This window comes from Medicago sativa, chromosome 4, assembly GCF_051527215.1.
Source record: "Medicago sativa cultivar Bolivia chromosome 4, Bolivia_mono, whole genome shotgun sequence".
In the NCBI taxonomy this organism is placed as follows: domain Eukaryota; kingdom Viridiplantae; phylum Streptophyta; class Magnoliopsida; order Fabales; family Fabaceae; genus Medicago; species Medicago sativa.
Window position 1 is genome coordinate 77,176,938 of NC_140752.1, and position 23,882 is coordinate 77,200,819.

The following is a 23,882-nucleotide window of genomic DNA, read 5'->3' on the forward strand; positions in this document are numbered from 1 at the left end:
AAATTTAAAAAGGGCCACAATTCAAACCCCTCTTTCTTGTGACGTTTATTGCTACTTCAATGGTCTGATGGATAAAGTTGGGGTGGATTGAAGGAAACAGTTATGAATAGAATTTTGCTCTCCGCCCAGCACTTTTCACTCGCGCCCTGCAGCCATTCCAAAAATACCCCTGCGCTAGTTAACTAGCGCAAGTGTAAAAAAAGGGGACTTAAATTTTACACTTGCGTGACTTAAGTCACGCTGCGTGAGTTAACTCACGCAGAAATTAACACTTACGTGAGTTAACTCACGCAGCAATTAACACTTACGTGAGTTAACTCACGTAGGTATTGTTTTTCATATTCAGTAACCATCATCTTCTTCATCTTGTTTTATTTATTTTTCTTCATCTTCTTCCCTCATATCTTCTTTATCTTCTTCATGAACCAACTGCTCAATCAATGAATGGAGGGCTGAAACATGAGGTGCCTCCGGGTACTTCTAAATTGGAAAAATAAAATAAAATTTCCACAAGCTCACATACGTATCTTTAAGGAAAATGTATGAATTTATTTTTTCTTTCTGGTATCCAAAAGTAACTATGTAAAAGCCCATGCTTAACATTTCAGAACTATTTAGTAAATAAACATTTCAACTCTTTTTTTTTTTTGTGACAATTCAATTCTAATACTCTACTGACTTTCTTTTTTGAGATAAATATTTGTTGATTGCTTTCTTTCTCTTTTGTGTGGATATTTGCTAAATAGATATGAGGGAAGAAGATAAAGAAGATATGAGGGAAGAAGATGAAGAAAAACAAATAAAACAAGATGAAGAAGATGATGGTTACTATGTGAATATGCTAAATACCTACGTGAGTTAACTCACGTAAGTGTTAATTGCTGCGTGAGTTAACTCACGTAAGTGTTAATTTCTGCGTGAGTTAACTCACGCAGCGTGACTTAAGTCACGCAAGTGTAAAATTTAAGTCCCTTTTTTTTTTACACTTGCGCTAGTTAACTAGCGCAGGGGTATTTTCGGAATGACTGCAGGGCGCGAGTGAAAAGTGCTGGGCGGAGAGCAAAATTCTATTATGTGTGACTTAACATGCGCAGCGTGAGTTAACTCACGCAGGAATTAACACCTGCGTGAGTTAACTCACGCATGTTCTGTTTTTGCATTTTCACAATGTTAAGAACTAACCAACAAATATGTATACTATATTTTCTAGTGTACTTCCAATTGCAGTGTCCTTTTCATTACACGTCGTGAACAGTACTTGTCATGAATTAATAGAAACATTGTTATGTCCAACTTTGCATCCGTGATGATGATGTTTCATATACCCAAATAAAATAGAAACATTGTTATGTCCAACATGTATAAGAATAAAACCAGGACATGGTGTACTTTGCATACGTGATGATGATGTTCATGTACCCAACTAAATCTAGTACTTGCATTGTGAAAATGCAAAATCAGAACATGCGTGAGTTAACTCACGCATGTGTTAATTCCTGCGTGAGTTAACTCACGCTGCGCATGTTAAGTCACGCATAATATATAACTTGCGCAAGTTAAAGTGCGCAGCGTGACTTAACTTGCACAGGGGTAAAAATGGCTACGCTGCAGAGTGCGAGTGATTTGTGTTGGGTGGAGAGCAAAATTCTTATGAATAGGTTCAACCAATTGGTTTTGGGTTCGGAAATATGAACCCACAGAGGATGGTAAACAAACCAACTAGTATAAATATAATTTTTTCCACTTATTCCTCTCACCCGCCCACAATTTCACGCAGTTTAGTTCCATTTTATCTCTTTCGATCTTCAGGGAGGATGAACTCAAAGTCTCTCTCACAGACATATTGATTTATTGTTTATTGTTTAATTTCAACTATTTTTTTATGCCGAGACATAAGCTTTTATGTTGAATTAAAAAATATATTTTTTCATTAAAAAAAGACCATGAAAAATGGTCAATTACGTGTCCACTAACGGATCTAGCTCATATGTCTAACACGCTAAATCAATGTACCCCCCAACTCGCTCAAAAAAATGTCAAACCAGTCGAATTTGAATCACAACATACCACAATCAGCTTAGTTTGGGTTGAGATTTTTGCGCCTAAATCAATCCATACCGATGCTCAAGCCTAATGAACCCTAAAGTCCTAAACCAAATATGTTAAAAAAATGGTTTTGGATCGACCCATTTCGGTTGACACCTTAATCAAGATGGGTTCGTTTATGAATTAAATTTCAATACTGTGAATTAATAAGAAATAAAAAAAATGAAATTTTAAAACAGGTTTTACGTCACATGGGTTGCCAAATAATAATAATTATTTTTAGGTAAACTAATATAAACATGGATTACATGCATGGTTTTAAAATTCATTAATTTTATCTTTTAAAGTAAACATCTTCACATATATTATTGAAAAAATATTAGTTTTTGACTAATGAAAAGATATCGGATGAAGAAGTTCAACTTCAATGTCTTGTATTGACATCAATTATTTCAATTGTGTGCATATGATTTCTTGATTTTCCAACAACTACAACAACAATAATAATAATAATAATAAAAGTCTTCAAATATTGTGCAACGTAAATTTGGATCCTTTGCAATAGTATAATCACTAAAGTCATTGAATTTAGAATGCATCAATAATTTACATTCTCTAAACATATATTGAACGACTTTACATAGCCGCTAAAAATTATATGATCTAAAAAACATTTAAAAAGTTGGCCCCACCTCAAGACAAATTAAGTAAGGACTTTAAATCTCTGATTTTATTTGATTAATCAACCTCTAAATTTTAGTCCAATTATTTTACATCAAACTTTCTCTTTTCTTTGACAAATAAAAGTTTAGATGAAACGAGTTATATAAATTCACCAAAAACATAATAGGTTTTGCTCTTGTCTATTGAAGGTGGGGTAAAGCAACCGCTGTGGTGGTTAGAGTAGATCCTCCAGCAACGTGGAAAGATGTACATGCAAAGACTCTCGATGCTTAAGTGAGTGAGGTTTCAATGAGTTTTGAGGAGAATTCTCAAAATGAGAGTGTGTACCTTGATTTCAGAGAGGTACACCCTTTTATAGACCATAATAAATTGATATGATGATTTTACCCTTGTGGCGTGTTGGTCGGGTGATCGTTTGGTCGAGTGAATGTCTCAAAAGTGCTTTGAGTATGGTCTTCGATGTGGCACAATCCTTTGTTGGTGCATGTAGTCATTAACTGTCTGTGGATGCCTTAACAGCCAAATTGGTATTGTCCAATATATCCAACTTTTACACTATCCAAGACATCATTTGCATTGCTCACCCCAACGAGTATTTTCAGCCAAATTTCCTTTAAGTTGGTTGGTGAGATACTTTGAAAATTCCCCGAGGGAATTTATGTTCTTGTGGGACTAACTGGGTCCTTTATGTCTAGAAATACATCTGAGAGTTAGTTAGTGCATGTCTGGTAGTTGTTTGTATTTTCTAGTTCTCCTTGATGTTCGTGGTTTACTGTCTCTTTCATGTTTTATAGAGAAAATTGTTGGTGTGCAATATTACTGAGAGGTGCAGACCTGTGTCTCTACTCAACAGGGGGTTAACTTCTTGTTCCTCTCAGGGTGGCGAGAAGTCCAAACTCCTTCCTCAACCCCCAAGAGATGGAACTAACTCTCATGCTACCTCTCTGTTGGATGCTTTGCTTCTTTCTCACGGATTGATCGGAAAGGGTGCTTCTCCTTCCAATTACGGGTTCAAAATTCAAGAACGGTCAATAAAAAAGTGTAAGGTGAAAAAGGACCAGTCTCCCCCCACGTTTGGACTTATTGTGGTGGTCGATTTGCCTACACCTAAAAAGAATTATCCTCTTAGCCAACATTGAAAATAAAGCGATTAAAGGTTTAGTTGAGAAAACTCCTAACCGATGGAAGGTTAGGTGAAGGCTAGGACAACCGAGTAAGAAAAAATTGATTCAAAATTGCTCGTTTAAAATTATGGGGTGCAAAATCGCTCGTTTAAAATTATGGGGTGCAAAATCGCACAATTGGCAAAATATAGGGGGCAAAAGTGCAATTAAGTCTTGATTCTTTATCAAATAACTGACTAAGTACGTGGTTCTCGACGATCTCAAACTAATCCAAAAGTTTAGCAGAACTGGACAATGATGTTTAAAATCCACACTCTATATTTATACCACCACTAACTACAAAGAACAATGAAAGAGGAAACACGTTTGCGAGAATTGCATATAAAATATCTTGTCAATAGATCACGATGTGACCAAAGACGATGAACGTGGGCTACATACAATTTGTAGATTTTGACTACAAACATTATGCTCATAAATATAAAACAACATAAAAATATATTTAATTTAGCTCAAACACTACTTTTTTATCAAACAACTTTACTATGATCATACGAGTTTATACGTTATATGTTAATAAGCTAACAATTTGACATTGTCAATCTGATCTAAATAAAGAAGTTAAAAAGAACAAAGAAATTATGCCGAACATCTAACTTCCCTTCAAAAAACAAAAATCTAACATCTAATTCTTGTTCTTCGTTATTAGAAATGGATTATGCCCAATATAAGTAAGTTTTGATAACTAGATCAAGAGTGTCGAGGAGTCTTGATTGAATCCTTGAAGGCATCCAAATGATCTTCAAATTGAATTAATATCCTGGAACAAAATATTGAATAATTAGTTGTAAGATTATAAGCATAAATGTTATATATCTCTATAAGTTTGTAGTAAATGCCTAGTTGTGTTGATGGTTGGAGTAAATGCCTAGAACAGTATGGGAGGATGAAAGTTCTATGGAGAATTTACATTGAACTCCTTCAAGATTTGTTAAAATGTCACACACCCCTCTATTTACTAACCTGACACAAACCTCCCTTAATTTTCAATGTGATGAACACCTACCCACTACAAGGTAACACTGTCAACAACAACCAAGCTCTATTCCACGGGTAATACTTAGGTGACATTGTGGTTGGTGACATTGTGACATTGACCAACCACAATGTCACAAGTGTCTTTCTTCTTTCTCTTTCACAATATTTTTTGGTTTCGTTGTACACTTGTGACATTGTGGTTGGCCAATGTCACCAATGTCATCAACCACAATGTCACCCAATTATTATCCCTATTCCACTAAGTTGAGTCAGCCACAATGATCAAATTACGCTATAATGTTCTATCATAATCCATATTTTGATTCAACTCACAAACCCACCCTTTATAGAGTAACAATCTCATTGCTCTGTTAGAACACAAATTGTTGGATCCACTCACAAAAAATTACGACCTAGGCCTCCTCCATATTTTTGAAACAGACATTGTTAATTCTTTCCTTTCCTTTGTTCAACTCACTATGTTCCTTTCGGTTCCCTTTTATTTCTCCTTATATTTTTATGTATTTCAAATTAATAGATGTTCAATTTTAAATTGGTATATGAACAAAATGTTTTGGAATGCATCTTAAACAAGTTGTTGTCGTCACAACAGGAACACGATAGCAAAGCTATTGGCGATGCTCAAAAAATAACAACACCTATATTAATAATGGCAATCAACAGAAAATGGATTCATTCCCTCAAAAAAAAAAAAAAAAACAGAAAATGGATTCATCTTTGCTCAAATTACCGTCAACTTATCGAAATTACACAAACTAGCAAGAATAAAAAACTTGTCGACAAGGTGGCCATACAAAACTAAGAACTTCGAGGAAAAAATGTAGAGGTGTGTTTTTCCCACTAACATTGCTAACATCGTTAAGTTAAAGGTGTTTTTTCAAAATTAAAGGTGTTTGTGTTGTTTAATGTAACTGATCAATGCAATTTTTCCAAGTTATATCACCACTCCATAACATCATACTAACAGATACTAACATACCACTTGTCAAAAAAACAAAATGAACATACTCACTTTTTTCATTAAAAAAAAGTATAATTAAACTCAGTATTGAAAAAAAGAAAGTGTATACTTCATACCCATACTAGTATCGAAGATTTCTTTGACCCCTTGAGTAAACTTCTTTCTACTATTTTCTCTGAATCGGGTGTGAAAATCTTTACCTTCTCTAACTTCCTTGATTGATTTATAATATATAGCGCAAAGTCCAACTCAGTTTTTATGTTTTGAATTCCTTTAAATTCAAATGCAATGAGACTTGTTGAAAGACATGATGGAGTTACTGATGGTCCCACCCAACTCGAGTTTACAACCTCCTTTCTTTGAGAATTTTTTTCAATTTCTTTCTGCATGTAAACAATATTAAAATTTGTCTTTAGAATCTTCCAAACTTCGTGTATCTTTTACTCAATCTTTGCATTTCTTGTGCTAGATTTTAAGCTTATTAATATATTTTACCTTTTCAAAAATTTGTGCAAATATAGTTAAAAAAACATCATACACACCTCAATGGCGAGATCCTTGAGTTTTGGAGCATTATGTAGAACCTCAATGGCGAGATCCTTGAGTTTTGGAGCATTATGTAAAAAGGTAACAAGCATACTCCAATTGCAATTCTCGGATATTTCAACCGATAGAGATAATAAATTGTGAAAAGTGAGAAGAAGTACTTTGTCATTGTCAAGTTTGTTCTTCATGCTGAGAAACTGCAAAAGAAAATTAAAAAAATGAAAAGAGATTTGCATATGGGTAGCAAAATATGGAACTTATCATTAAAAAAGAAAGAAAAGAAAAAGATTATGAAACTTACATGTTTGGAACCGAGAGTCAATGATTTGACATTAGATAGTCCTTTCATGAATGTATAAAAGTTGTTAAATGAATAATTAATGAAAAGAGCAGCTTCATCAATATTGGAGAAGTTTACAACCTCATATGTTATGGGAGTAGTCAATGGATAATGATCAATAACAGAAAGAACTTTAAGAGATGGGGCATTAATTTGGACTGGACCAACGTTAGATGCAACCCTATGTATAAATAAAGATAGGTGTAATCTCCTCAATAAGAGAGAAGAGATATTGACGGGTTGTTTAAGGCTGTCGTATAAAAATAATTCCTCCACATGTGGACATCCAGATAGAAATTTATCAAGATCATACTCGATATGATCATCAGAGATAGAACAAAAAACAGTGCCTTCGAGATGAAGAATCTTTAGGGACGGTAAATATACATCAAAAGAAGTTAGTTGAATTCTGCCGCACAATTTTAAGACCACAAGTGACTCACACCTGGAAAGCTTAAGCGGCAATAAGGTTTTTTCATGGAGTATCAAAGACAAGTCAAGTTCTTGGACCTTGAGATCTAATGCCTTTGAAACCCATGTGTGTGCATCCTGTGGTTGACAGCCTTGAACACTATCAATACTTAGATTTCTGATATTTTCAGTGCGTCTTAGGAAAACAGCATGTACAAATTGAATTTCTTTGGACGACGCAGGGTCTGGAATCTCTGGTAATACAAAATCAAGGTCGAGGATCTTGGTGCAGATCAACCTCCATCTTGTTGATAGAACACATGTTCTATAAGATTCTTCTGTTGATAGGAAGGACAAAATATGCAAAATCAAATCGTCTGAGAGATTGCTTAATCGATCATGTTCTTCGTAAGAGCATGCCACTGTTTCGAGATTCTTGCCGGCTTCCTCCATATGAAGAAAAATTGCTTTTATAGAACTATTCAAAGTCTGATCAAAAAACAAACACAAATTACATTACTCAAAAAAGAAAACTTAATCATATAATAGAAAGTCCACGTACGTTACATCGCATGCATCCATAAAAAGATCGATGCCTTCATAAAAAACAAATAAACTACTGAATCATAAACAATAAACGATTACCACACCATCTGTTTTCAGTTTTAGAATTGCGATTAAACATGCACGTAGGTTGTTCCAGCCAAATTCAAATCGAATAACCAATCAAAAAAAACAAAACGAGAAACAAGTTGATCTAATTATAATCACAGATTCACAATTCACACTTGAAACATTCCTTAATTTTATTTATCTACCCTACTTGATGAATCCTATCTAAGTTCACACACCATTATTTCATCTCATCTCTAAACTATCTATGGTGGTGCTTAATTAGGGTTAAAACAAAATTAATATTGAGAAAAAAAACCTGGCTCGTCTGTAACTTCTGCTTGTCGATGGCGGACTTGTGAGGCACGAAGAATGAATGTTCTTCAATTGCTTTGCATAGAGCTTAATAATATATATATATATATATATATATATATATATATATATATATATATATATATATATATGGTTAGGATCAAATAACACCAAAGTGTCAAACTAAATATGACACCAAATCTCATCCATTCAATTTGTTTAATCTAAAGGCTTAAAACAATCACTAAAACAATTAAAGTGATTAAATATTTCTTGATTTGTTTTGTTGTATCTTTCCTTTAATAGTTGATTTTGCACTCAATTCTGAATATATTTTCTCATGTTCATTTCAATTTCAAAATACTCATGTATTTCTCTTTCCAGATCACTTCTCTATTGCTACCACTCTTATTAATTTTTTAAAAAACTAATGCTTAGTGGACGACACTTGACGTCGTCAAATGTACATGACCTGTGTATTCCACAAAACACTATTACAGTTTTTAAATTTGATTTTAATTAAAATTTAATATAAATAAATTCAGTGATGACACGGACATAGTCGTGCAATGTCGTGCTAAAATATGTCAATTTTCGTGAACTATAGTATTGCTCTTTTTTAAATTGATATTTTGTGCAAACTTTATTTGCAACAATGCTAATGTTCTTTTTGAATAACGAAAGTTTTTTTCGGATAAATTTGTTGAAATTTTTTCGTGAACTATTACTATCCGTCGGTTTGCATTCACATAAAAAGTGGACTAAGTTTCAGACCTTTACAACTATACAGGAATTGAGAAAATCATACGATACAAAAAAATTGACAAGAAATCCATAAGTGATGGACGGAAGAGAACATAAGTTTTTTGAAATTGAAATGAAGGGCATACATAAGAAAATAAATTCAAACTTGAGTGCAAAATAAACTATTAAAGGAAAGATATAGCAAGACAAATCAAGAAATATTTGATCACTTTAATTGTTGTAGTGATTGTTTTAAGCCTTTGGATTAAACAAATTGAATGGATAAGATTTGGTGTCATATTTAGTTTGACACCTTGGTGTCATTTGATCCTAACCCTATATATATGTATGATACTAGGGAGCTGAATCCTATATATGCAAAATCAAAGGATGGGAGCTGGATCCTAACCCTATATATATATATATATATATATATATATATATATATATATATATATATATGAAGAAAGCTTAATCGTAATTTTTTATTAGGGAGCTGAATTATAATATTTATAAAAAAATTGTAATATAAAATATATATATATATATTGAATAAAATATAAAATATATTTCTAAACAATATCTTTATTTAATACTAGCCAAAAAAAGACTTTTTATTTCGCTAATATTTGAAAATTATGAATGTGTTTTTTTTTATGAAATTTGATTTTGATTAAAACTAAAAATATAAATGTTTGTTATTTTCAAGTTATAACAAATCTTCCTTCAAAAAAAAAGTTATAACAAATCAAACTAATCATGATTATCTATTTCAACGACACCAACAATGTAACAAAAAATATAATATAATTTTTTTTTAACAACACTAACAACAATCTTTATTATATCTTTCTTCAAAAGAGTTGGTATATTTATAGGGATCAAAAACATATTTAACCCTTTAATAATTGATTACATATGTTGTGTAATCGGTTACGTAATAACAGCTATGTTTGCTTCCTTTCCTTTTTTTTTTTTTGTGGTGTTCGGAGTTTGAACTCCGAACCTTGCATATATTTATGCATTGTCTCTACCAGCTAAGCTAAGCTCACGATGACTGCTTCCTTTCCTTTCTTAAAACTGAGTAATGATTATAGGAAATAAAAGCTTTTAAAATATATTTTCTTTCTCAAAATAAATCAAAACTATCCACATATTAAACATAGATTTAGGTAACAAATCATGGTCAAATATTATCAAAAACATAAAACACATAATTTATACGTTGAATATAAAATAAATCAATTAAGCATAATAAGAATTTGCACAAGAAAAAAATAATAGAAATATCACTCTAACAAATGAACCGAAGAATATTAATGTACTAGTCTTTGCCCCGTGCAACGCATGGGCAAAAAGTGGTATATTGTAGTGCGTTGTATTGTTGACACTTAACACAATAACAAAATATATAAGATACATTGTCATTCATATATATTTGAATATATAGTTATTATCTTACAATAACTAACAAATAAGCCACATCCACCACACTATTTTAGTTCGGTACGTCATTAATGTTTTTTAATCATCAAATAAACAAAACAATGACTCAAAACAATTATATAGATAAATAGATGTGTAAGGGATGCCATCCTCATCCAAAATTAACATTTTCAATCCTTTCTTAGTAATTACTCTTGACATGACAACATTCAAATGTCCATGTGTGAAAAATATTGCAAGATGATTTTCAATCCTTCAATTTGGCTCTCAAACTTGATGGTTTTATATTGCAAGCTGATTTCTCATTTATCAATATCACTCTAACAAATAAGGACTTGGTGTTCAAGAAAACTTCTTTAATGATTGTTAAAAATGAACAAAGTTTTTCTATGTCAAGAGAATGGAAGTGATATTGAAAATTCACAATTGAGATTGAAAGTTGTAACAATTGTTATGTGTTGCAAAAGAGAGCTTCACTTTCAAAGAATGCACCACGTTCTTCTTAACTCACTTAAGTCTTCAACCTCGAGTCCTCCAGGCTCCGTTAGACTTACTAGGATATCACTGAGTTTATCTCTAAGGATTGTGTTTAGCTTAAGAAGATTTACTTTATTCTTTTTTCATTTTCACATACACATGTACAAATGTTTAAAAACATAAAATACAATACAAATATAAAGCAATTTTGCAATTAAAAATTGAAAACGTTGTTTCATTTTCATCTAATCAAACATTTGTTAATATTTCCCAAACAAATCTACAATAGAACTAATCAACTGTCAACACATGAGATGAAATAGTGAAAGCTACAATAGAACTACTTATGAGCTTTGCTCTACAATTTCTTGTATAAACAATTTGCAATTTGAATCAGAAGATCCACCATCTTCAACAGCCTTATAAGCCATATCTTATACTTTAGCTCTGCTTCTTCTCTGTTCTCCTTCCACACCATAAGCTTTTCAATAGCCTTCTTCACATCCTCTTTCTTCACCAACACTTTCTCACCTTTAAATGTCTCCATTGGATCAACAACAGCTTCAACACCAATCCTCACACCAATCTTAAGCACTTGCACAATCAACTTCTCATTTTAGTATTGCTCAGCAAACATTGGCCAAGTTATCATTGGTACACCACCTGAAATTGCTTCCATTGTTGAATTCCAACCACAATGAGATAAAAATCCACCAGTTGAAGGATATGACAATATTTCAACTTGTGGATCCCATCCTTTAACTATAACTCCTTTTCCTTTATTCCTCTCTTCAAAATTCTCTTCTTTTAACCACTTCTCTAATTCAACGGAACAATCATTTTTTCCAATCACCCAAATGAATGGATGGTTTGATGCTTCCAATCCTAAAGCAAGTTCCTTTAGTTGTGAAGAAGGAGTGAAAGACAAACTACCAGAACATGCATAGATGACAGAACAAGCTTTGTTTGAAATAAAAAACTTTAGACATTTGGTTTCAGAATCATCCATGCATCCCTTATCGTTTTTACCAAACTTGTTGAAGGTTAACTTGTCATGCAAGGAAAGTGGTCCTATTCACCAAACCTTTTTAGCAACTTTCTCATAACCTCGAACATAAACCTTCTCCAACTCCTCAAAAGTATTCACCAATATTCCTTGTGCTGAGAGTTTAGATTCTTTGAATTGATCAATAGCTTCTTTCCATGCCTTTGAATCCTGCTTCATCACCTCAGGTAACTGCGCTTTCGTAAATTCAATTGTGTCAGGCAAATCTGGCACAACAAACGGTGTCAACATTGAGTCGACTTTTTCGTGAACTTTGGAGAGACTAATGTTATGTGAACACAGGAGTGTGAAGCAAGAAATTGCATGGAACACAACTCTTGGAATGTCGAATTTTGATGCAACATTTGAAGTCCAAGGAAGACATATATCAGAAACAATGCAACAAGGTAGTTTTTCCAACTCTGAAAGCCAATTTTCAAGAGGTTCTTTAAGCATATTGCAAGCTGCAAAAAACAAAGGTTGGTATTTAGGAGAAGGAAGTGTGTCCATATTTTCACATACTTTAGGTAAACCTGCTTCTACACAAGGAAAAGGTAGTAATTGAAATTGGATTTTGAGGTTTGATGCTTTTGCCTTGATCAACGACCATGTTGAACCTTGCAGCATTAAGGGGGGGTGAGAACAATGGTAACAGTGACACCATTTGATGCAAACAATTTGGCCATTTCTGTGAAAGGAATGAGATGGCTTTGAGACATTAATGGAATGAGAAGGAAGTCTGTTGGTTAGTTTGGGAAGCCATGGGAAAATAAACTGATGTTAAGGGTGAGATGATGAAAAAAAGTGAAGTTTTAGTTGGCTCAATTTAAGTACTATGTTCCTGAGTTAAAAAACAACTTGATTAGCATTGGACAATTGATAAAGAAGGGAATATATCTATGTTATTCAAGTGCAAAAGAGTAGCTATTTAATATAGCCTTACAGAGGGATAAACCAACTAAACAAAAAGCTGAATATTCTTGTTATTTCTGTTATATCAGCTGCATGTGTGACAAGTTTGATGATATCTGTTCCTGTAGCCTGCATGAGTGCAACAAGTTGAAGAAATTCTTCTGTCGAAGGAGTGATACCATCCACAAAGCAGGACGTAATAATTTTTCCGTGAATATTATGATTTCTCTTATGTTCCACACTGGCCGTAAGGTGAGACGCTGCCTGAACAAACATGAAAACAATGTTTGTCAAGCAGATTTACATAATAATTCAAAAATATTATAACTACAGTTATATGTTGAATAATAGATAATCAATTGTCAAATCTCTCTCTCTGAATGCCAAGGTCAGTCTTGTTAGAATAATAGGCCTTGTCTTTCCATTCCTTTTGGTTTGTATATATACAATCAGAGTTTGACCAATACTAATCAATATTGATCCTATACATTCATTACTAATCAATGCTAATCAATTTACACTTAATTTACAAGAATGATATTCTAATACTTTTATATACCCCAATGGGTATATAGACTAATACACCCCTATAGTCGAAACTGGAGGTTGACGAATGTTGAAACTATCACGAAAGTCATGAAAGAGTTGCAACGGAAGACCTTTGGTGAAGATGTCAGCAATTTGATAACGTGAATGAACATGTAGAACTCTTACTTGTCCACGGGCCACCTTTTCACGCACAAAATGAATATCCATCTCGATGTGTTTGGTGCGCTGATGTTGAACAGGGTTGCCAGAAAGGTAAACCGCACTCACATTATCACTATAGACCAAAGTAGCTGTTGTGATGGGGCAATGTAGTTCCAATAATAAATTTCTGATCCAACAAAATTCAGATGCTACATTTGCGACTCCGTGGTATTCAGCTTCTGCACTTGACCGAGAAAGTGTGGGTTGGCGCTTGGCAGACTAAGAGATTAGATTATCACCAAGGTAGACACAGTAGCCAGAAGTGGATCTTCTAGTGTCTGGACAGCCAGCCCAATCTGCATCAGTGTAAGATACTAGTTTGCTGACAGAAGAGGGATATAAATGAAGACCGAAATCAAGAGTGCCCTGAATATACCGAATGATACATTTCAAAGCCGACATATGTTGTGTTTGCATATGAGATATCAGGTCTTGTGAATGTTAAGTATTGCAAAGCACCTGCAAGACTCCGATATTCCGTCGGGTCATGATATGAATTCCCAGAAGAAGCACTAAGTTTTGCCTTGATATCAACTGGTGTAGGTGATGACTTGCAAGAGGACATGCCAACTCGTTCTACAATCTCCTCTGCATATTTCTTTTGGGATAAGAAAAGACCACATGTATGTTTAGTGACATATATTCCTAGAAAATAACTCAGAGGACCCAAATCCTTCATGGCAAACTCAACACTAAGTTTAGACATAATAGAGTTACGTAGAGCATCAGAAGAAGCAGTGAGAATGATGTCATCAACGTAAAGGAGAATATAAGATGTATCATTACCATGATGGTAAATGAATAAAGAATGATCAGAGATGCTGTGAGAGAAACCCAATGTGGCAACATAGTCAGTGAATCTTTGGTACCAAGCACGAGGTGCTTGTTTGAGACCATAAAGTGATTTTTTGAGGAGACAAACATGCTCAAGATGTTGGGAGTCACGAAAGCCAGAAGGCTGGTGCATATATACTGTTTCATCAAGATTTCCATGCAAGAAAGCGTTCTTGACATCTAGTTGATGAAGACATCACGACTTGGATAAAGCAATGCTAAGAACCATGCGAATAGTGGTCGGTTTAACAACGGGGCTGAATGTTTCACCACAATCAATACCAGATTGTTGATTTGCACCATTACCTACAAGACGAGCTTTGTAACTCTCAAATGAACGATCAGATTTCTTCTTGTGCCTGAAAATCCACAAACTTCGAATAAAATTAGCATTAGAGGGACGACGAACTAAGTCCCTCGTCTTATTATCAATAAGAGCATCATATTCGTCTTTCATGGCCATCTTCCGATTGTGATCTTTTAATGCATCAATTGGGTTTGTGGGTAAAGGAGAAATGGATTGAGAGGTTGATGTGTGTAGTTTGAAAAGTTGACGAGGTTTAAAAATACCATGTTGAGAGCGGGTTTTCATTTGAGGAACAATGGTTCTTTCGTAGTGAGATTTGATCATCCGATGGATAATGTAATAAGAAATAAACATAGATGGGAATGGAATAAATAGTACTACTATAAAAGAGATGTGGAAGAAAGGGATGGTGATAAAAGTAAATCTAGTTTGATCTTCAAAAACATCATTTTAATTGGTCATCATTTATCAATCTCCGACAGGACCTATGATGCTGATACATTTTCTTAATGCTATTAGTGACAAAGATTGGTAGAATGAAAGCTATCTTTCACACAACTAGTGCAAATAGAGCATTGTACTGGACTATTTCATGTAAATTTTGTGAGTACTGTCTGTAATATTATACCTTGAACTCCACTTCTATAAAATCAGCCCTCAATTCCAAAGCAAGCATTAATGCTTCCAACCGTGTGTTCTCATCGTCGTCATATAAACCCCCTTCCCACTTTGGCCTTTAATCAAATAAAAACACATATATTGAAGGCAAAAAAATCATAGATACTTGAATATAATCATAATGGTTCAGAAATCACAAGTTTTTAAACCTCACCTCACCTATAAACAATAAGGATGGGCAACACGGTTTATTAGTGATCAAGATGGTTTGAAGGTCACGGGGAGGTTGAAAATCTGTGATGTGGTCAAGCCTAACCTCCACTACATCAGCACCCTGTGCCTTTGCCTGAACCATGTCACTGAGAATGAGCTCCACGACAGATTGTTGAACTGTGAGTTGAGCCCAAACCACAGTAGAACGATTTGATACTGATCCATAACTTTCCATATGTCTGAAAAGAAGATTTGTATCGGCCACAAATAAATTATTGAAGTTGAATTTATCTGTATGATGATTATATGTTGGTAGTGAAGTGAGAGCTCAAGTTTAACTTATAGGAGGATGAATATAGGGTCTAAGTCAGATAAGTTGAAAATAGAATTTGAAAACACCAACAACTACAAGTGTCTACAAGTTAAATATGACTATCATGGACATGATCAAGACATCAAGTTGGTAGACCAAATGGAATTTTTCTTCATAAATGAACTGAATTTATCATTTCAAGGAAATAATTGCACCAATTAGAAAAGTCGCAGCTACAGATCCATTAGGAATATCAAGCCGGCGTTTGGAAGAGCTTAGCAGAAACATTTGATTGTAAAAACATCTTAAATGGACAAGGTTCATATATAATAAACACTTGTTTTATAACATGTTGTAGATATCGAGTATTCATCATCATTTAAAAATGACTAATCTTTTTTACTAACCATATACGAATTTCTTACCATTAAAACCAATTACATGTTCGCAACAAACACTTTAGTAAGGCTTGTGTGTTTCTCAACTAATACAATTGTTATTTTTGAATTGTTGAATGAAGAAAATGTTATATATAATTGACATTTAATAATAAATATGAACATTTATAACAATATTTTTTAGTAAACTAAAGTAGTGTGTGTGTCATAAGTTAATTCACTTTTATTATCAAACCAAAAGGTTTCTTGAAGAATAAACATCATATTAAGTTCGTCCTAATAAAATATTTCTGATATATAAATTTAAGCTAATCCTCCAGACAAAAAGAAAAGAAAAAAAAAATCATCCTATAAAGAAACACAAGTAACAAAAAGTTTTCAAATTAAGTGCAGCATTCGTTCCATACAAGAGGGATATAACATTACAATGACTGAAATTCCCATTGTCTTTCAACAGTGCACCATAGTATGTGAGCAACAGACCAATTATCGTAATCTCCATGAAATCTGCAGCCAAAAGAACCAAGTCCTAATTTATCAAAACACTTCATTTGGAGCTCTTTCTATACAACCAAGTCAATAGTATTTGATAGTTTAAAATATGATAAACAAACATTCCCCACTCCAGCAAATCTGGGACAAAAGAGCACAGTCGCAGACATCAAATGATCGTTGAGAACAATGTTGATGCTTCCCCTCACATCAGTAATACAAATGAACTTATCAAGCTTTTATACCAAAGATTATTTGCAATTTGGCCCATTAAATGGCTCAGAAGACACCATCATTTCTCAATTTATTTGTCAATCAAATGCTATATACAGGTATAGCAGTCATGGTAGATAATTATTTTTGTAGATGGAAAGCAGTCTTGGTTTTGCATTTATCAATTCAAGTTTTTAACAAAGTTGGTCCTTGATATTGTTTCACAACCTCTTTGGCCAGGTGATAAGGAGTTTGAGCTTTTGCCTTTTGGTGTTCATTTGATTGCTTTAACTCTAAGAATTTCATTTTTCCCCGATTCATTTGACAAGTTCAAGGAAATTATAATAAAGACAGTTTCAACCATTTGGGGAATAATAATATTACCAATGAGTGCATCTTCAATTGCTGTTATTGAAGCCTCGCAATCTGTATTATAACCAACATGCTTGCCATCTCTTGGTTCCCTTATAATAGTACTAACAGATCCTATAGACTGGTAGAGTGTGATGGGAAACAAATTGAACAAGTATTACTGAAAAATCATTACATGGAAGAACAACCACATCTCAAGGCCGTTTTAAATTTTATGCACCAATTTTTGTCAACATTATGTGAGCAGAAAAATATTCCTTTGGAACATCTTCGGTTATCGATGATCAAAGAAAGATATTACGTCAATTCTTATAGGAAAAAAACATGCAAAAATACAAACTTTCCCATGACAGATACATACCGCCAAATTATACGGTCATATAACTGTGTTATCATTTTGCAAATAATTCATCTATTTCATATAATCAATTTTTTCTTCACTATATAAAACTAGACTAAATTATCTAACAAACATGAGATCATATACAGTTTAGAAAACAAAATAAAGCTCAGCAATTTCACATATATACAAACTAAAAAAGACTTGGGCCTTTTTTTCCTCAATATGTATTTATAGGAGAGAAGAACTATTATGGAAATTCAGATCAAGCCATAATGTGGGATAACCACCATGGAACACTTCCAAATGTTACATGGAAGGACAGTTAACCTGAGCAAGTGGATGGACTTCATCACAAAACCTTAGAACTTCTTCCTTATATGGAATCCCAACACTGCAATTCATAATAAAGAAGAAATAAATACAAACATTTAAATGGATGATTTGATAACAAATTGAATAAAACGCCATGGTTGCAGGAAACGTAACTTCTTGTCTTAGAAGATAACATTTGACATACCTAAAACCAGTAAAATCAGGACTTGAATAGGTGCTAAAGAACTTTTTAAGATCATCAACAAACATTGGGACATGGATTCCATCACAGTTTACATGTCTGAAGGAAGGATTATGCAATATAGGGCCTTTGCTGTGGCTAACTGGTTTTGAGATGAGTCCAAAAACTTTGGTATTCGCATTTACATGTTCCAATTTATAGGCTTCCCATAGACTATCAAGAGAAGGCAGGCCAGGGATTGGATTTCTTGCCAAAGATCCACAGACAAAGAAACCGCCAAACTTTGGACACAGAATAAGCGATTAATGGTACCTGCAAATCGTTACCGGTGCAGGCATATCACCAAGTCCTCATACAGTTATACTTTATGATTGAATCAATGAATTAAGTTTTTTTTTTTTTTTTCCTCTAAAGAAATGTTCATGCCTGACAATAAGGAAACAATGACTCCACTAACTAAACCTGAAAGGTGGAACAACTAAGTCAATCCCACTATCCCTTCCTAACAAATAGGAACTATTAACTACATGATAGGAACAAATACTAACAGATATGACAGCTAATTAAAACACGTTCAACAATCTAAGGTAATTACAGAGCATGAGATTTATTATGTTTATTCTTATTCCTAATAATATCCATGGAAACAAGCATCCATCCTCCTAAGATGATGCCTAATTACACTAATTTCTCCTCCATATCATCCATCCTCCTAAGATGATGCCTAATTACGCTAATTTCTCCTCCATATCTTTGATTAAAGTATGTCCATACAATCTGAGCTGCCTTATAACAAATATCTATGCTGTCGTCAAACTGGAGTAGCTCCAACTTTTTCAATCCTTTGCATTCTCTAACTCTTGAAGCATTGGAATTTTCTTGATCCAAGTCTGAGACATTGAGAATTTTCTCAATAGCACATAAGCAGCTCATCACCAAATCCATATCTTCATTTTGTAGAAGATTGCATAGCGCCTCTATGCAACCTTTACCAACCAATGACCTGTAATTATCAGAAAAACAGCATGATTAAAATCTAACTATAAATAAAACCAAATCTAATTAAAAACAACATACCTAATCTGACCGCTGGATCCTCTTGACACGGCATTACTGATGATATATCCAGCCTCCTTCATGACATGTTCTTCTTTTGTAAGTTTAATGAGGCACTCGATCATACCCTGTATGTGATAAATGTTTCCAACTATGATGTCGGCAATATTCCGACAAACAATCTTTCGGATACTTTCATCATAATACTTCAAAAATATTGAAAGAAACTGAAGAAGAAGAGGCATATTTGCTATTATTTGTTTTACACTTTCATCATCCAATGTATTCTTCCTTTGTGCTGCAGAATAAGTCAAAAAATAACCATTTAGAAATATCATAATATAAGAATGATAAACTTAAACTGACATAACTTGAATATTCTGTTATTTTAAAGCAACATGATTGGTGACTACAGTTTGATACCGGACAATCATTAGACTGGCTATTAAATGTTCCATTTTAAAAGAAAGTTGTCTCTCACATCTTTCTTCCCATGTACCCGTAAATATATTAATTTAACATAAAGCAGAGGTAGATATAATACCTGGAGAAGGCTGTTTCTGTAGCATTTTATCAATCATATCAATTATTTTTGCAATGCTTTCTAAGTAGTACTTTTTTTCATTACTCAATCTCTTTCTAGTGGCCTCCTTCATCAGCTCTTTCCATCGCCCTTCTTCTGTATCTTCAACCATCTGTTCCACATTTCCCTCTTCAACCATATTTTCCATTAGTTTTAAAGATTGAATTATTTTCTCTACCTTTGTAATTCTCTCCAATGTTTCTTTACGTTTTGCTGCTAACTTATGTTGTTCAGCCCATAACTCCTTAATCAATCTCTGATTATCAGATGCACCTTTCTCTAATTCGTTCACTATTCTTGAAATCTCTGCATGAGCAGCGTCTTGGGCTTCATGTATATCCTTCTTATGAACATCCTTGTATTGCCCCCTTGCTTTTTTACGGTGTGAAGCGGTTTTTCTTCCACAAAGTACTTTGTCCTGATTGTACAACTTATTTATCAGTTTATCCTGTGATCATTGAAGAAAGTAAGCAACCATAATATAAGCAATTACTTGAAAAGTTAACTATTTATTGGAATATTAACTAAACTTACTGTATTTGTGTTTCGATCCTTTCTGATATCTTCTTCTAAATTATGCAAATCACTTCTGTACCTCTCAAGTAAATCTTCTTCTTGTTGCAATACCGGTCTGATTAAATCGATTTGTTCAATAATGTGATGCTCCTTATCCTCTGCTTCTTTATGAGCTTCTTTTAATTTTTGAGACAATGACACTAAAATTTTCAAAGCTTTCTCCAGAAATAATTGTGTCATCTCAATAATGTCTATCGAAGAAACAAGTTGTTCAACTTGCTGATCTTCATGTTCCATCTTATTGTTAGCCCACTTAGACCATATTTTCAGCTCATTATATAAACTTTGTGCTTGAGATGATAATTTCAAAATATTTTCCTCCTCCTCCACTTCTTCTTCTTCTTTATCTCTAGAGCAATGTTAATCGTACACTAAGTCAGTCATAAGTTTTCATCACAAGAAAAAATGCAGACCAAATTATTAATAAACCACAATCCCAACTCAAGTATCAAATATTTTCCACACTTCAAGGGACACAAACAAAACAGTATATCCAACTACATGCCCTTCTTTTTAAGGTATTGTTTATTATTTATACTGTTTTTTCTTAAAAGTTAAAACTTTTTTTTTCACCCCGGAAGAATGATAATGGCGGAAAAAAATCATGATAAAGGAATTAAAATGCAATGGTAGAAGTTACCGAATATGCTTATGAGTTCCCTCGGTGACATTAGAAATGGCCCACACAGCTTCCTTCCTAATGTCAAAGTCAGCCTTTGTGAGACGGATAAGAAAACTAATAAGATCGGCATCAATGACATCCTGCAGAAATATGATCCTAATAATATTAGATGTGACAATAAAGGTTTAGCTAGTCTTTCCAGATTAGCATAACTTCAGATTTGTTGAGCCTATAACCTTCACAAATGGACCACCATTCCTTTCAAAAATGAGTTGACTAGCATTTTCAACAAACAGTCAATAAGAAACTACTCGATAGAAAAATCATAACTAAATAAAGCAGGGCCAAATCATTTCTTACCTGTTTTGCAGCACTATCCCCACCTGCGATATTTGCAATTACTGAAAACGCTTTTTCAAGTATGACTTTATCACTTTGTGTAAGAAGAGCTTTAAGACAACGAAGAGCTCCACTGTTAATTAGAACCTGAAAAGACGTAGTTAAATTAGTAGAAATATGTGATAAAATACATCAGTTTGATTCAGAATTCCAAAAAGAACTATGTGACACCAGTGTGACATGTTCAACAACCTTAATGACAATATCATTAGAGGTTCCTAAAATCAATAGATAGTTACACATCTTTATTTTTACCTGAGTCTGAGCATCATCACCAGAAGCAATATCTCCTAGGATCTCCAAAGCAGGCACACCAACTTTTGACTCCGGATACCTGTATCAGGGCACAAGAAGAAAAAAGAAAAAAAAAACATGGATGAAGTCACCCCAAGAATATCAGTGCTACCGAAAAAAACACAAAGTATTGTAATCACTAATCAGTCAAGGACTTACAGTAGTAACTCTACAAGTCGCGGGCAAAAATTTCCCTCAATGATAGCTTGAACCATCTTGTCTGAACCATCCTGAGTAAGCCAGTCGAGAATAGAGCATGCATATATTATAAATTCTTCTTCATGCATCAATAAGAGTTCCCGAAGACCAGGCAATGCTGGTAGCATCTGAAAAAGATAACAGGAGAGCTAAATTCATTATATTTATTAAATTATATAGGATATGCTAAATTTACTGCACATGATATCCTTGCAAACTTTTCCCAACCTTATCCTCAAAAGTTAGAACAGACTTTTCACGAATAATGTTGACAAAAGCCCATATAGCAATCCTCCATGTAGATTTTGTTGTTGTAGAAGGATTCCACAACAGAGACAATAATGGAGGAAGTGCGCCATGTTTTAAAACAAGATCACTTGCGATCACAGAATCACCAGCAATATTACTTAATGCCCATAATGCCTGTTTAATACATGAGACATTGAAATTGTGTAAGCGACCAACAGATACATAGATACATGCATACACAATGGTTAGCTCAATGCAATTATGCCACCAGATTGAGGAAGACATCACCTGTTGTTTGCCGTCATCACAACCAGAGCGCAGAAGCTGCACAAGCAGAGGAACAGCACCATGTTCAATCACAGTATTTGTATGCTCAGAAAATCCCGCAGCGATATTGGTCAGTGTCCATGCTGCCATGGACTGCAGATATATATAATACTTGTGAGTGAGGTCAAAATCATCTCATTCAGGAATTACTTGATAGAAAAAGATTCATACCTGCAGTTGGGGCATATCATCCCTTGTCAAAAACTGCACAAACCGCGGGACAACATCTGCCTGCTTCACCTTATCAATCAGATAGATGTGGCCTGAACACAGATGTGTCAATAAATGTTCAAAATTAGTTAACAATTAAGAACTTATGTGTACTACATCATGATTTAGGAAAACACATACACCTATAGATTACATAATGTGTAACACTTTGTTTTATTAAAAGTAATCTAGATGAGGACATTACACATTGCCATCATATAGTTTAGGCATAACATAAGAAACGAGTAAAACACCCCAGGTAAAATACAACGACTCCATTCATACCCCCTGACAGTAGCTTTCCAAACTGAGTAGTTGCTTCCAGTTGTGCAACAGGGTCGTCCGACAGTAAGCCCTCTTTCATAGCAGGAATGGTTTTCGCCTGTTAAACAACATTAAGAGTAAACAACATTAAGGGTTGTCCAACATGCATTATATGTAGCTCTAACTCTAAAATGGACCTTTTTTTCTTTCAATAGAATTTTGTTAAAGCCTCTTATATTGGCAATTGGTATCGCTCCTTAATCATGGCTATGCTCTTGATATGGAACAATTATCATAGTTACCCTAAATTCTAAAACATGAAAGTATTAATTACAACTTGCCAACAATACAACAAATTTTTGGTATCTTAACATATCATAGAATAATTAGTTCTTCTACTCTATCTGTCTAACATTAAGTGTCAAGGTTGGCATATTTCGTTAGAGTCATATTATTAACCATTTTCAATTACTAATGGAGTATTAACTACCCTTCTTTTTCACTAATATCTCCATTTATTATATCACAATGATTTTGTTAAGAAGTATGCATAAACTACAGAGAGAGTACATAAACATAACTAATGAAAAAAAGATTTTACCTTGGCCATTATAACATCATATTCCTGCACGTTGAAATCCAAGTCACCACCAATTGTATGGACATGTCAGAAAAAGCTTGAATCATGAGAATATTGTAAAGTTGAGAATAAAAAACTGTTTCTTGATCAAGTAATCTTGAATTTGAAAGAAAAGGTGTAAACGTTACATACTGCATTTGAGATATCGACGGGGAAAGGAGGATCCTCAGTGGGCATTGGAGAAGAAGTATCGGCACGAAAGAGCTTCCGCTTCTTGGAAAAAGATGGTTTTCCAGGAAGTATCATGTTAAGGCCGCCATCTCTCCTCCTCCGATGATCATCTTCGACATCAATTCCGGTAGCGGCGACATTCTTCCTCTGAGACGAGGAGGATGATGAAGAAGTATCAGCTCTCAGAGACATTCTTTCTTTCTT

At 33.9% G+C, this 23,882-nt stretch overlaps 1 protein-coding gene and 2 pseudogenes across 2 annotated transcripts; all 3 read right to left on the reverse strand.

The window, feature by feature from the left end:
* Positions 1-4,335: 4,335 nt before the first annotated feature.
* LOC146932104 (F-box/LRR-repeat protein At3g59190-like) lies at positions 4,336-8,161 on the reverse strand. Its single transcript, XM_085708360.1, has 5 exons — positions 8,103-8,161; positions 6,722-7,660; positions 6,417-6,617; positions 5,991-6,257; positions 4,336-4,674 (listed from the first exon to the last, which is right to left on the reverse strand). Exons 2-5 carry the CDS (start codon positions 7,622-7,624, stop codon positions 4,657-4,659), a joined length of 1,389 nt encoding a protein of 462 aa, XP_085564486.1. The 5' UTR covers positions 7,625-7,660; positions 8,103-8,161; the 3' UTR covers positions 4,336-4,656.
* Positions 8,162-11,109: 2,948 nt separating this feature from the next.
* LOC146932105 (UDP-glycosyltransferase 73C5 pseudogene) lies at positions 11,110-12,573 on the reverse strand (annotated as a pseudogene).
* Positions 12,574-16,520: 3,947 nt separating this feature from the next.
* Positions 16,521-23,870, reverse strand: LOC146932106 (uncharacterized; annotated as a pseudogene). The gene is made up of 14 exons (XR_015006927.1): positions 23,640-23,870; positions 23,469-23,492; positions 22,889-22,985; positions 22,565-22,656; positions 22,046-22,486; positions 21,779-21,945; positions 21,581-21,727; positions 21,287-21,412; positions 20,945-21,066; positions 20,263-20,653; positions 19,690-20,176; positions 19,167-19,443; positions 18,093-19,092; positions 16,521-17,966 (listed from the first exon to the last, which is right to left on the reverse strand). The product of XR_015006927.1 is annotated as an uncharacterized LOC146932106 (transcript).
* Between the last annotated feature and the right edge of the window lie 12 nt (positions 23,871-23,882).